At 32.3% G+C, this 16,478-nt stretch overlaps 1 protein-coding gene across 1 annotated transcript in view; it reads right to left on the reverse strand.

Moving 5' to 3' along the window:
• Positions 1 to 1,509: 1,509 nt before the first annotated feature.
• Positions 1,510 to 16,478, reverse strand: part of LOC140438043 (uncharacterized) — a 320,775-nt gene continuing 305,806 nt past the window's right edge. The window contains exons 15-18 of the mRNA XM_072527757.1: positions 15,602 to 15,959; positions 12,500 to 12,700; positions 9,521 to 9,847; positions 1,510 to 7,035 (exon numbers count right to left, since the gene is read on the reverse strand). Coding sequence (XP_072383858.1) covers positions 6,839 to 7,035; positions 9,521 to 9,847; positions 12,500 to 12,700; positions 15,602 to 15,959 — 1,083 coding nt within the window. The 3' untranslated portion in view covers positions 1,510 to 6,838. The remainder of the gene's footprint in view (positions 7,036 to 9,520; positions 9,848 to 12,499; positions 12,701 to 15,601; positions 15,960 to 16,478) is intronic.

Raw genomic sequence — 16,478 nt, forward strand, 5'->3', positions numbered from 1 at the left:
TCTTGTATTCAGCCACTTAAGAGCTACCGACGTATTTCTACCACTTCCAGAAATACAAATTGTGCATTTTTCATTACAGGCAAGGGAAAACAAGAACGGTTATGTAAAACGTTTCTCATTAATACTTTTGAAATAACTGAAAGAGCTATTCGCTATATAATTAAAGCAGTTTCAAGTAAAAAAAAAAAAAAAAACTTTTATAACAGAAGATAAACGAGGGAAGCACGAGAGTCACAAGAAAATAAGTAACAAAATGTTGGATTGTGTTCGTAGCCATATAAATTCAATTCCACGAATTGAAAGTCACTATCTTGGAAGTGATTCTTCGAGGCAATACATAGACGGTGGTTTAATTATTGCGGAACTTCGCAGGAACTATATAAAGGAACGAAAAGAAGCAAAAGAAGAAGAGTCAGCAACATACGATTTTTATTCTAGTATTTTCAACAGCGAATTTAATATAGGATTTTTAAAGAAATGGATTTCACTGAGATTAACTATGTAAAAGCACCGTACAATGAAATAGGACTAAATTTTACCAAAGACGAGGAAGGTCGTGACTTCCTCGTCTTTCGTCGAAAATAACTGAAGTAATGCTACTTCAAAGCTTAAAAGGGAAAGATTACTTCCTATATAAAAAAAGTTATAAACAATCAACGTGGACGAAAGTTGATGTTTGCCAAAAAAGAAGGGGTCGGAGTTCGTCGGAATTGTTTTTACATAAATGCCAGCTGCGTAGGGCTTACTCTTCAAAAATTCCTTTAGGTGATGACAAACTAAAAGATTAGAAACAGTTAGTTTCAAAATATATAATTCCTAGATTTTGTAACGCCTTTTACGATTAAATTTTTCGTTGATACTTTTTTTGCAATTTCAATTTTATTTTTAATTTCCTTTTTATTAAAATTGTTTGCTTTTACTACTATTTTTGATTTGTTTAATAAACTTTTTCAATGACTTTTTGTGTTTAAACTAAATTCTAAATTTTTCTTTCTAAAACTAAATTCTAAATTCTTAATTTTTCATCCCTTAATTTGATCTCCAATTGCACTTACGTCATTGTTGCCTCAATTATTTTGTGGAAACAATGACGTATTTGCAATTGGGGTTCAAATTTATGGATGAAAAATTAAGAATTCATTTCGAATGTGTAATAGAGTTACAGTATATCACGGTGGCTAAGTATAACTGCAGTACTAATCCAGTAACTTCATTATGTTTCATTGCATGCGGTATTAAGTAAAATAATTTTATATTTTTGGCTCTCCTGAAAAGTTACACATTTGTAGTTGTGGCATTGTTCCACCAGGACAGCGATATATTGCTGTTCTCGGTTGTTGGTTGCTTGGTAAGCTGAAAATTTGACCGTTTAGACTGCTAAGGCTAGTTATTTTGGTCTTAATTATCCAAGGTTCTTGGATTAGTGCTATTGCATCCTCCGTTACATCCATTACCAAAGAAAGTATTTTTCATCAGTTTGAATTAGAGATTAAATAACAAACACTAATAAAGATTTTCAATAATTTTTATTTAATAAATTTGTCTATTTTATTGACTGACATATATAACACTTTCTAATTACAAGTAGTAAACATGTACAACAGATCGATATGCGTATGAAGAAATACACATAATCCAGTCAATAGTAAAAAATAAAAGTCGAATTTTGCAACTACCTTTAAAGCATCTTATATACAAAAAAAATTCATGGACTAGTTGCAGATTTTGATAAGGGTTCATGTATGTACAGCATTTACAGTGTTTTTACCCTATGTACATATATTTTTTCTAAATATATTAAGAATAAACGAAGTTTTTAATTTTTATTTGCTATCACGTTTATCAACATTTAATCGATATATTAAGTTTAAAAAATTGCTTTTTACAACAGTCCATAGTTACGGGCAATTCACATTAACTGAATTTTTAATACAGAAGGATGTGCACGCAAATGTATAATTGTTTAAGTATAACGATATAGTTTAAAAAGTACGGAGGTGGAAAATTGTAACATTCTACAGACAGGTATTTGCATATATATGTATGCACATATATGCATATATATGCATATATAATGTACTTATCAAGTAGATATCAGGCTAAAGACTCACTAGAGCCAGATTTAATGTGAATTGACCGCCTAGATATTTAATAAAATGTGATATCAAAGTGTAAAACATTCAATTCAAGAGAGACCATGATGCTTTCAATGTCAATTAAACTTTTACTGTGCAATTTTACATTGGGAGTAATATTTTACGTAGTAAATAACAAAATAGAAAAATTTACAGTTACAAAAGTACAGAAAGGAATCAGAACTCTGGTTAATAAACAAGTATTAAAAAGTTAAAACTTTAAATTAAAATTACAAATGGTTTTACTTGTAATGGTATGATATTATGGCGAATTTTGGTCCTGCATTGACTTACAGAAAACTCTAGGCGTTATCCGCTACAAATACTTTTCAGAGTGTTTTCATGTTTTTGATAAGTTATTATGCTATTGAATGCAAAATGGGTCTCTCTTGTTTAAATATATCAAAGTAAATAAAATCTAAAGCTATTTCTAAAATGCGTTTGATTGGCAGTACATAGTATAGTGATTGGCACACTTTTTGATAGTAATATGACATTTAGTGCCAAGCAAAATTTATTTTAGGTTTAAGATTTTACCCGACCAACAACGTAATTAATATTTAATATATCCTAATAAGTCTGTATCATTGTTTTGGGTTTAGATTACGAATATCATTCGAAAAACCTTTGTTTATTTATTAATCTTCATATATTCACAAATGGTTCTATCATCATACTATGTTCTTATTTGGTGCGCAGTCCTTCGTTGCTCTTGGTTTCTTTGTGACGAATGCTCCTTTAAATCGTATATGCTCGGTGCTGAAGATTTTTCTCCGGCAATTTCAGTCTATGGCTTAAAGATCCTCTCTAACTCTTCGTGAATATATACCCCCAATACAATAAATATTATTGAATACACAAAAAATTTTTATTTATGTTATTAGAGTGACTTATGTCAGCTACTTATATTGTTGATTTTGTCCAATATAAGAACGCAAAGCCCGTTACCTATAAAAACATATTTCAGTATTTTCAAAAAAATAAGTTCACCATTTTTAATCCCCTTGATTGTAACAACAATTATTGCCAAAGTCTTTTACGTTTTTATGTGGGCTCAAAGGACTGGTGACTATGTCTCTATCAGCCTACCGAAGCTCATAAAATACGTAAAGTAGCTGGTTACACTCTAGCAATGCTACTGACTGGTCGAGAGATGAAGATTCTCATCGACCTCCTACATGGCAACCTACCAGACAGAGACGCTGACCAAGGGATACTTCTCGAGTGTGTCAATGGCCTAAAAGATGGACTGGTTCAGGTACATGATTTCGCCAGAAATAAGCTGCAACCCACCAGTGACCTGATGAAGGTTAGGTCCGATGAGAAGTCGACTCAGATTAGCTTCAAGGAAGGTGAGCAGTGTATCTCTACCAACCAATGAGAAAGAAAAGTCTAAATCTTAAGTTGCAGAGGCCCTGGGAGGGACTCTACCTGGTCACTAAGAAGATAAATAATCTTGTATATGTTGTGAATAACGGAACTCACCTTGCGAGAACATGACATAATCATGACGGATGTCGAAGATGGTCAGGGGTGCCTAGTTTTAGGTTAAGTGACAATATGCTTTCTTTGATATTAATAAAAGTCTATTTTATCTGTATAATTTAATACAAATCAGTATATAAGGTGTAACTGTCACTACTGAGTAAGCTAAAAGTCGTTCTGCCCGTCCTTGACAAGGGCCGTTGACCTTTCATCAACAGTTAACATTTCTGTCAAAAATGACACTTTATATTCAATTTACCTATTATTTGATTTGTGTACACCTACTAAAAACGAAAAACTCCCTTAAAGGGCATTTTAAAAGAGATTTATTGCTTTGCTTGATCGTTTTATGTGTAATAAAAATACATTCGAATTAAAATAATATTTTTTCACTGCATTGTGGATTAGCACAATTACAAACTGATTAAACAGAAATTTTAACAATTACTTGTTGGTCAGACTAACAGTAAAAAAAATGAAGGGGTTTGTATATAGGGGACAATTTATTCTACCTATACATATCAATAATTTTAGATCCTAAATTCATTAAAAAATAACACTCCTTCTTATTAGATCGTAGTTATTGCTAATCGATTTGTGTTGTCCAGAACAATTTCTTTTCTAATATGAAAATAATATGATAAATAAAATAGTATATATTACATTTTCACTCAAAAAGATACAGATGCCTCCAATGTCCACAAAAATTATATTTTTCCTTATTTCATAAATTTGATATATAATTATATACTTTCCAACGGAACCCCCAGTACATTAATTTTTAAATTCGATTTTTTATGCAAAAATATTTGAGTAAACTTTCTTCAACGTTTTTGTTGTGTTTAAATCTTCCACAATTGAATCTTAAAATTTATGTTAAATTTCAGTTTAATTGGCAACATAGATTAAGCAGACTTTCTCGACTGACATAATTAAAGTCAATAGAGGCCAAAATGTAAAATAAACCTACTATACAATTTAATTTTTGCGCTAATAACATAAGCTGTAGTGGAAAAACCTCGAAAATTTTGTTTATTCACATCATTCGATAAGTTTCGACTCTGACGTATAAATAACCCTAAAAATAAACAATTAGTATGATGTAGACCAAGCACCAATCTTGAAACATTATCTGTCAAAATTTGAGGCGAATGGGATAATGACTTACAATTTATACACATCAGGTAAAGCACGGTCTTGAAAATAACAGACAAAAGGTGAAATGTTGATTTTAATTGCGTTGCAATTAATTGCCAACACATTACGGCAAATCCTCTAACCGCCAAAATTCGGCAGTTTACACAAAATCATTTTGTATAAAGTTATCTCGGCTCAGCTCAGCATTATTTTTAGACCTAGCACAGGCCTTCGACAAGGTCTGGCACGAAGGATTGGAGAATAAGATAAAAATGGCTCCTTCTGTCCAATACTCAAAGATCTAAATTTCATATTTGTCAGAGATACTTAAGGATTAAGCAGGAAGATGCTTATTCTGAACTAAGGAAAATTAGTGCATCCGTCCTATGTCTTCTGTACACTAAAGCAGGGGCGGCCCGTCGGGGTAGGCAAGGTAACATCTTTAAATGTACAACAATAAATTATTTATTATTATAAATTACTTATTTCAAGATTGTGATTTATAAATACATATTTAAAATAAAAAAGCTATTTTTTATACTCTCTCAGAAATTTTAGTTCATTCTCTCAGAAGTAACTATTTTGGGCCCCTCGTAGAAAAGAGGCGCTTCAAATGTTTTAGAATAGAATAAACATCTATATTTCTCTCTCTCTCTCTCTCTCTATCTCTCTCTCTCTCTCTTACATTTAGGTAGGAACAAACCCGAGCAACACGGTTAGTCAGTTCTTTCGAAAGGCGATCATTCGGCTTCATTCGGGCTTCGCGGTACTAAACGTACCTATATAAAATATGCAGTTTGATTGAGATACCTTTTTCTAGGCGCCAAAATCAGGAAACGTTAGAAATTACTGTAATGAGCGGCCTTTGCCAAACTTACAAATTTTATCCACAGATAAGAAGGATAATTGACCATTTTCGAGATAGTTTAAAACAATACGGTATGAAAACCATAAATTGTTATGCGGTAGTTATTTTAGAAATTCACTTTTTTGTTGGTTTTGTCCACTGCTTTCAAATTTGGACCAAATGTTTCGGTGAGTCAGAGATATTCAGATTTGAAAAATGTATCAGCTAGTGTTAAAAAAAACATGAATATTCGACAGAACGTTTAAACAAATGCTTAGGTGTAAAAAAGTTAGAATTCTTCAAATATTTTGAAAGAAATTTTTAATTTTGCAGTTAAATACGATTAGGAAATCCAGGATCATAATAATAAAAATAGGTGTGCTCTAGCGGACGATACTAGGTACTGATCTCTATCTATCGATCTATACAGCCCTTGCTGTCCAATTTTGGACATAGGCCTCCTCTTCCTTCTTCCACGTCTCTCTATGGTAGGCAGTTTGTATCCACTTCGGGCTTGCGTGTTTCTTCAAATCATCTCTGACCATCGCATTTGTGGCCTTCCTTCTTTTTCGTTTGTACCTATATTGTCGCCAGTGTATAATCATAGGTACTGATATTATCGAAAAATCACAGTGTGTTTTAGCAATCAGTTTTGTTAACAACATTGGTCAGATAACAAAAAGATTTTTGGGGTTTTTTGATATTAGTGAAAATAGATCTTATAAATTGAAATATTTTTTGAAGCATACAAAAAAAAACGTTTTTTTTCAGCTTTTCCACTTTTCAAACATATTTTGACACCTGGCTAATGGTTTATCTCACAATCCACCGCTGGGCTCTGGGATACTGCGGTCAGGTTACGCACCAGCGAATTCGAATTTTAGCGATAGAGGAGCTTCTTAAACGCCAAATTCTCTGTTCTATTCAAAAAGAAAAGAACGATATTTGGATTAAATGAAGAGTATCCAAAGTACAACTGTTAATAAGTAAACTTGAATTTTGCTTACAAATAATTTTATTAGTCAGGGTCGGGACCTAAAGAGTAAAGTGAAATCTCTATGACATTTCAAAGTACATTTTGTTTTATCAAAATTATTACTTCAGTCCAGTTATTACTATTAAGACGTCAGACACATAATTCCCGGATTTAATCCACTACCATAACAGATATATAACAAATATAGAATTGACATTATTTCCTGAACTTAGTTTGAAACAACAATTTTTGCTGGGGCTATGTCTTCTTAAAGTTAGCTTGGGCGGTCGCGTTGTCAATCATGTTAAGGACGGGTCGTGGCGTTTCCTTGGTATTCGAAGAAGACAGAGAGCTGCTACTTACGCCAGAGTCACTTGATTTTTCACTCAGACAGCTTCTTCCTAAAACGTTGACGTTGCCAGATTCTAGTCCTACGTCGCTGTTGTTCGTTCCACCTGAAAATTATTACATATTTTATTAAAACTTGTCAAAACGGGTGAAAACAAAAGCAAGGAGTTATCTATGTTATCTACTTTGTTTCATGCGAATAAACTACAATTTTAATTGAATATTATTTGTTTATTTAGACGTTTTGCTTACGGTCAAAATAAAGTATTCTCAATTAAAATTTTAGTTAATTTCCATGAAACGGGATAATAATAATATAATAATAATTTTTATTCATTCTGAAAGATCATTTACATGATATAGGACAATTTGAGTAAAAAATATAAATATTAGTAAAACATTACAATTTTAGAATTAAAAGACAAAAAGTCCCAGATATTCACTTACACCGTAGAAACAATTTTGCAATAGAAAACATTTTAATTTACCACGAATTTTATTTAAATTTGTTTTAGATTTAATACTGGGATTTTTCAAATCGTGCTGTATTGTTTTGGTACTCTGATAAAGTCATTTTGCCTAGTTGAGTACCTACTGGTGATAATCAGACTTTAAATAAAAAGTAGTTATATTGGCTTTTACAAGTAGTATACATTTAAAAATATATATAGAAGGTCTTGTTAAAATACCTATTAAAACTGCCTGTATGGTAAATTAAAAATTAGCCGAATTATCCTTTTCTGAAAGACAAACACTCTTGTAGTATTCACAGCATTACCCCAAGATTTATATTGAAGACCAAGCGAGAATAAACAATTGCATAGTAAACATTCAATAACTATTCCATTTTAAGAAAACTTAAAACTTGTTAATTGCAATATTGTGTAATAACTACCTACTATTTATTATTTTGCAAACATGATTAATTTGAGATTCCCAGCTCATGTATCTATCAAGATACAAACGTAGTGGAAGTTATAGAATGAACCAGGCTATTATTTACTTTTAAAGAAAACTGGTAACTTGATTTTGATCTATAGTAGAATTGCATGCTTGTGTTTATTTTTAGCATTAACAATAAAAGCATTTTTTTACACCACTCTGTAAAATTTTCTGATATAACATTCAGTTGAACAGTTAATTCCTCTGCACTTGAAGCAGATGTAGCAATAGTTGTGTCATCTGCATACATAAATATGTTATTTTGAACTGACATATCTGGGCATATCACTAACTAATTAATGGCCCCAATATTGAACCCTGAGGAACCCCAATATTAATATTACCATAATCTGATCGTGAGTCACTAAGTTTAACGAGGATCCTAGAATGACAGCCATAATGAGAACTGGCCCCTAAAACCAAGATTTTTTAACTTTTCTATAGTAATTCTTACGTTTCTGGTATCAAATGCTTTTGAGAGATTAAAGTGTCCCACAAAATCTTCCTGATCTATTTTGACGTGAATGAAATTAAGTAATTCTGTGGTAGCCTGTTGATATTCCAGGCAGAAATCTATGTTGGTTGGAACATAATGTATTGTATTTACTAAGGAAACTAAACATTTTTTTGTATATACATTTTTCATAAATTTTGCCCAGCATATTAGGAACTGTAACTGGCCTGTAATCATCCAAAACTGTAATTATCTAAAACGGACGATAAACTTCGGGATATTCGATACAGAGAACGTTATGAAAAAGCTTTATGCACATATCTTAGCATGTTTGTCCTCTTCATAATTACTTTAATTTTAAGGTATTACGTCAAACAATTGTTTCATAAAAGGGAAATACCTGCAGAAATTATTTGTTTAAGCAAAAATCGGCTTTAAATCGTAAATAGAATTTTTAAACAGCTGGTTGTAATGTAATAGATGATCTAGAAATGTTATGGATGGCGTGCTGTATCATAACTAAATAAAATAATGTATATCTTGGTATATGTAAATTCCTAAAAATGGAATTTTCTTGTTTTTGTTTTTATTTTTCTTTTATCGTTTTTTTGTACATAGGACGAACAGTGACACATAGATCAGATATGTGAATAGTTTGTCTCACTGCGGTAAAATCCGTGGACTGCTGAATATATCACCTGAGCCCCGAAGAGTACAGGAACGGCATTATTACAAAAATCTCATGCAGAAACAAATATTTACCTGAAACTTTTTTTGTGAATAAAAAATGATGCAGTAAGTGGTGTAAATTGAAGATTCCAGTGGACTGTTAGAACTTTCTTTGATTAAAACTTTTTAAAAAGCAACTCACACGAGTGAGTACACTGATTTAATAACGGAAAAACATAGTAATTCTGCGCACTCAGTGACTTAAGGCTCTTTTCCGATGGATTTAAGAAGATTTGAAAACGGTACAGATGGCAACTAGACGATCATAAGTAAACAAACACTGTTACGTAAATATATCAGTAAAATGAAGCATTTCTGAAATTTAGTTTTAATTGGGTCTGTTAACTTATTTAATTTATTAAAACTTACCCATTACTACCACTGAAAACTAAAGTGACTAGAGTGAAAAATACTACAAATAAAAGTGTACCACAACCCCTACTTCTACCTTCATTGTTGACTCTTACTTTGCGCGTATTTCTCCATGGGCAACTTGGGTTCTTCCGTCTCTTCTAAATTTTTTCTAGCACTGCCGCTCATCGACCGACCGGCGGCCGTTTTGCGACACGGATCTATTAAAGAGGTTTGTCCGTGGACACTTACATAAGAGTCTTTTGGTTTGTTCTGCTGTAGCAGCTGCAGCTCAATGCTGGCGGAATTAGGTATGTTCGGTTGATATGACAGTTCTTCCTTGAGGTTTATCAAGTTTTTCTGGGCCTGTTTCACTCTGGCCAGGATTTCGTTGTTGCATTGTTCGACGACAGAGTCCAAGTTGTTTCTGTTGTCGCTGAAACCTAAAACATTTTGTTAATTATAGGCTTTGAAATAATTTTGTACAATTTTTAATACAAATATTTGCAGTACAATTATTAGATATTTTTTAACACTCGGACAGCTAGCAGTGCTTTTGATTTTGACAAAACACCAACTAACCATGTACAAAATATCATATCAAAGAGTTAAAGTTTTTTTTATTCACTGTCTATTTAAACATCAATATTTTAATTTGCTTATTCTTTTCGAAATGAAAACCCCAGCATCAGCTATCCACAAAAACTACTACTAATTTTAATAAAATAATATTATACGTCATATATTGGTTTATTATACAAAAATATTTATTAAATAGTTTTTAATAAAGAAATAACGTTTATAAAGAAATAAACGCTTTGAAAAATTTATAAAATAATATTTATTGTCTTTAAATGATTTAGAACATGTATCACGTTGACATACTACACAATGACAACGCTTGGTTTTTCCTGTCCGTACATAATAATATCATAATAATACAATAATGTAATTGATTAAAAAAATTGATTTGATAATTAAGGAACTTTTTTCTTTATTTTTGTATTTCTTTTTTTTTTCAATATCTAGACTTTCTTTGGTATTTTTAACCTAACATATGTACTTAGTAAAAAAATGGCATATGAATGAACAAAATGTTAATTTGAAATAATGAAAAAAATGATCATAATTTGGAGATATGATTTTAAATGGTATGCCTGTAAAATAAAAATGTTTTTTAATTATGTGTATTAATCAAATATCACCAGGAATGGCAAATACGAGCCTATAGCTTATTTGTAGTACCATTTTACTTCAAACCTACTGTCAACAAAAGCCTATTATGAAGTGTATGCGACAGAGTGTAAGTAAATATACTTTATTTTTAGAATTAAGAAGTTGATCATGAATGAGAAGGAATGGTGGAATGAGAAAAAACAACAACTAAAAGAAAATACCAAAGTAAAATTGCTAAAAAACTAGTAGAAGAAAAATAAATGGGAAGGTATGATACCGAAACAGCAAATAAAAGAAATACAACCATGTAAAATATGCACAAAAGAACGGCAACGATCCTAGGAAATAATAAAAATTGGGACATGGAATATAAGAGCTACTTATGAGCATGGAGCTTTAAAAAACTTTAGAGACCAAATATGGAAAAATATGCAGTAGAGTTGTGAACCAAGAGATATTTTGGAGTGGGATTCATGGTGTCCGAAAAAGTAAACAAAGCAGTGGTAGATTTTCAACCAATATCAGACCAAATATATAACTTGAGAGTAAGCCTTCTCTGTAAAAAATATCTAATACATGAGCTTGAGCTTGACAACATGGCAGAAAGTGAGATTGATTTGACGACATCTCTTGAAACAGTTTAAGTTTTCTGTAAAATATGTGATAGAAAAGGCAAAAACTGCGTTGGATGTATGAAGTGCCAGAAATATTTTCACAGCAAGTGCATTGTGGTGACCCTGGGCTTTATGGTTCAGGAAATAAAAGAAATTGTATACGCCTATTGATAAGACAACGTCAGCATATCAATCATGGATAAATTGAAGCTCTATACCCAAAATCATGAACTGCTAAGCGTCTCGGTGATGAACCTGGATGAAATTAATGACCTTCATGAAAAGGTGTTTGAATTGGAGCAGAAGTTGGAAAATACAACCAAAAAACGAAAAACTGAGGTTAGTAAATAAAACGCAATTTCTGCCAATTTTCCTCAATCTCTACAACAGTCATCAAAATCAAACACAACAGAAGTTTGCAACAAAAATGATGTGGTCTTTACTGACGAGGATAAAAGTATACGTTTGTAGCAGAAAATGATGAGGTAAATACGCCAGCTGTGCCACACGATACAAATAGTCGAAATGTACTGATTCACACAAAACCAAATGACAAACATATTCCAGGCTTGCCACTTTCATATGACGTACGACAACAATATCAACAAACAGAAGAGGTTAGTAACGAAAATGATGGATAGAAAACAGTTCAAAACAAACAACAAAAGAGTTTAATGATCTAAGCCAAACAAATCAAAACTATGGATGTACATATACCACTATTAGAAGTAGTCTATAAAATAGGTACTTGTGCATATTTTTTCTATAATTCTAGTTTAAAAATTTCGTGTTTAATAGTTGTTGTTTTTTCGATATTAAATATGTAAAAGCTTGTTGCATACGGAGCGGAATACTTTTATCACTGCAAGTAATATAATATATAATGACTCAAACAATTCCACAAAAAATTTCCACAGAAAATCACATATTCTTAAATATTCCATCAAAAAATAATAAATCATTACAATGGATCCAAAATCAAATGTGTTAAGTCACTGCTAGCGCACATTTTGGAAAAATTGGCCAAATAAAACTATATACTATTAGCTGTCTTGTTAAACTGAGGTGGTAATTAAGTGCGGGTTCAATTAGATAAGTTTTGTATTATCAATATTGTGCCAGTATTTAAAACGAAAAAAAATTGTTTATTATAATATCTATAAACGTGAACAATATTGTTTTTTATTGCATCATATTTGCGTTTGTTGAGAAAATAACAAAACGTATTAGTAATACAGTATAAGTATCGTTACTTTTGTTTTTATATCACACGAATGTAAATATTAGATGATATAATGGACATACCTGCACTATCACTAGTATCTGATTCTCCTTGTGGTGAAATATGCTGCTGGACTTGCCGCGTACTTTTTACAGAAGCGTCGTAACAGCCTGAATCTCGGGGAAATTGACGTCGTCCAAAAGGGGAGTTTTCGGTATCGCGCGTGAGCCCTCTATGTTCGTCGCACTCGCTGCTCGATCCTGCGATATCTCCCTCACTGCCTGCTACAAAACGTAACTAATTGTTTATTTTATTTAAAACAAAATTTGTTTTGTATTGTTTGTTATATCAAATTAGATTTTTGGTACTTTTTATATCTTTATTTTTTCTTAAGGCATTGCCCTTACTTCTATACATGCTAATAGTGAGCTCACTTGTAAATCTTGTGACGTTATGTAAGTATTCTTGCAATACACTTTTGAAAATGGACTTAAATTTGCAAACAATTCATAAATTTTTCAAGTAAACACTCAAAAATATAAAATTATTACAACACCTCGTGGGACTGTCGGCAGACTGAGCAAAATGGGGAAGATTGGAAGCTTGAACCATGCACAAAGATCCCGAGTTCATTTCATGATCCCAGATCAATAGACTATCTAAGTCTGACGTCACAATGAGCGGGGCTTTGACAGCCTTTCCAAACATTTCTATTTTGTGTGTACCTATTTGTTCCCTGAGAAGTTGGAAATATTGGTTTTTTTAATTGTTTAAAGAGTAACTGTAGAAAGAGTAGGAAGTGCTGAGAAGGACAGGTCGAGACAAAAAATTGTTGAGAACGATAAAAGTACGCAAGACTGCATACCTTGGACACATACTAAGAAATAATAAATATAGTCTTCTGCAGGTCATCATGCAGGGTAGAGTCGATGGCAAAAAGGGAATAGGTAGAAAGAGGAAGTCAAGACTGCGAAATATTCGAGACTGGACAAACATGACTGTAGATGAATTATTCCACGTTGCAAAAGACAGAGAAGCTTTTAAAAATGTGGTCGCCAACCTCCGTTAATAGGGACGGCATAGGAAGAAGAAGAAAGAGTAACTAAGGAGTTTTGGTTATGAACATTCATTATGTGTCTTTTTCTTTTTATATAGACATGACTCTGTTTTTCAATGTGCCTTCAGTAAGTTGTCGTTCCATCGTTTTTGTGGTCTTCCTACTGATCGTATTCCTATTGAAGAACCGTCTCTTGCCGTCTTTACTACTCTATTTGTTGTCATTCGGCTTATATGCTCGTTCCATTCTACTCTTCTATTTCTTACCCAGTTCTTGATGCACCACCTTGTATCTATGTCGTATATCTGTACTTCTAGCTCTGTCCCATAGTGCCTTACCATCAATTTTTCTGTTTTGATCTCTGCTGTTTCTAACATCTTTTTGTCCTCTCTTTGTCAGGTCTTGTTTCTGCTGCGTATGTCATTATTGATCTAATGTCTGTTTTGTAAATTCTGCCTTTCGTTTATTTTCTGATATTTTTATTTCTCCATATTGTTTCATTCAGGTAGCCTGCAGCTCTGTTTGCTCTATTCACTTGATCTTTTATTTCCGTTTCGAGCTTTCCGGAGCTACATAATGTGATGCCTAGATATTTAAACTCCATCACTTATTATCTTCCAGCTCCAATTTTTACATCTTAGTAAATTTGTTGTTGTAACTATGCATTTTGTTTTTTTTTTTTGGGAAATAAACATGTTAAATTTTGTGGCAGTTATATTAAATTGGTGCTGCATACGTTGTAAATCATCTTCACTTTGAGAGAGTAGTATTGCGTCGTCTGCATAGCAGATTATTTTAAGTTGTTTTTCTCTCATTTGGTATTCTTTTTTAGTTCTTACTTTTTTATTATTTCATCCATAATCAGGTTGAACAATAGAGGACTCAGGCAATCTCCCTGTCTCATCCCATTGCCAGCTTTGATAGGATCGGTTAGTTCTTCTGTGTGATTGGTATTATTTGTTGTTCGTGAATTTGTGAGGTAAGAATATCAAATTATTATTATATTTACTCTTAATTCCTGGTCTTTGTAATGATGTGGTCCTCTCTCTGTATACCCATGGAGTGACTTAAATCATCCTTAAATATTAACCAAAAACCTTACAATATAATATAATTAATTAATAGTTTCTAATTCGTAAATATTAATACTTTGAGTCATGACCATCGACACTGACCTCTGTACATAAACATAATAAACAAGCAGATCTCTGAAGAAATATAAATACGAGTACCGACTAGGAGTACTAAAATATTGCGTCACAAACCTTGGCGGCGGTCAGTATTGTCGTGTTTACAAACATGTTCGTTTACAATTTATAACTATAAAACAAAGGTATTTACCAACATCTTGAAATAAAATGCAGTTTTAATATACAATTATTTTCAGCATTTTTATCAACTCTTCTACCACCACACCGGCACTCCCACCAACAATCTACCACTACACCGGAAGAAGTATTAAACCCTGTAATTAAATAACAGAGAACTAAGTTCGATTCATCGTATTGATCTGGTAAGAGCTTCTACCTCTGGGTCTCTGAGTACTGATCATAGACCACCGCCCTTTCCCCCAACTCTGATCGAGTATTGATTCATCGCTTTGTGTCCTCACATCAGTCGAGTATTGATCCACGGTTTTCGTGTATTGACTAAAGATCGTCGTTTGTCTTACCCATACGAACGCCGCTAACATTTATTTTCCGTTCACCGACATTAACGTCTGACCGTGGATTTTATTTACGAGGATTCGCCTTTTCATGTTTATTTTACATATTGTATATAAGTAAATTTTATTTTTGTTATTTTATTTGAATATATTTTTACTTAAATTAAACTTGCGTCACATCTTCCAGCTTTTGGTTTTACCTAGGTTAAAGTGGCTAATTCCTCAGTAACAGGAACAAACAATATTAAAAAACCTATTCAGATTTCGGAATAGATTCGATTAATGGCTGATTGGTTACAATATTCATTAAAATAAGGCTACATCTTTACTGACTGCTAATTTCATCGCCTTCTGCGAATTTTATAAACGCAATTCAACTCGAGACTTACTGCACCGAGTTATTGGAAATCAACAAGTTACTTACATAAATCATACATACACTAAAGCTAAAGATATACTTACAATCCAACTCATGAAGGAGCTGCACAGCAGTCAATAACTTAGCTCTGTGATCCGTATTCACTATCCCCAAATAATCTAAGTCACTGGGTTCCAATTCCTTAAACAATTCTAAATCTTCGTAACCGTTCAATATAAATACAGAAATATAGTCGTGTAGACCGATTTTCTTTAACAAATCCTCCACAGACACAGGCTTGCCTTTAATGTTGCGATGCCATTTCATATCTCTTTTTGATTTCACTGATCGTTCGGATAATAGTTCTACATTGATAAATTTAAAAGTGCCCTTTTTGCCTCTGCAGATACCCCTCCATTGCCCACTTGGATTCATTGAAACTATATCTATAATATCACCAGCCTGAAATACCAAAAAAATGTTAGAATGAGGAATAGATACAATTACTATGTAATACTGCAATAATACTTAAACTTTACTTCTAATTTCGGAAAATTAAATAGAATAGAGAGATATTTATGTCATATGTTAGACAAAATGGCATTAAACGGATTGCAATTGTTCAAAACGTTTTCGGTCCAGTAGGACCATCATCAGTGAAACATTTAAAAGTAGTTGAAACTAACTACGAAACTAGGTGTAAAAATCATGTATATTCCCTTTATGTGAAATTTTATACCATTGACCTCGTGTCATTTTATCATTACAATTAACTATTATTGTCATGTATTTTAAACGTCTGTATCAATCTCTGTAAGTTTTTTTTAACTATGGTATACAGGCAACCTCTGTAATTTTCCTCTTTTACTTAGGAATAATTATAAGCGTGCGGAGATATTATTCTCTCTTTCGTGGCCATTCACTTGTTTTTTTATAGTTTTATTAAATCGCACAATTACACCAAATATTGGCAAATACAAT

Source organism: Diabrotica undecimpunctata, chromosome 4, assembly GCF_040954645.1.
Source record: "Diabrotica undecimpunctata isolate CICGRU chromosome 4, icDiaUnde3, whole genome shotgun sequence".
Taxonomy (NCBI): Eukaryota; Metazoa; Arthropoda; class Insecta; order Coleoptera; family Chrysomelidae; genus Diabrotica; species Diabrotica undecimpunctata.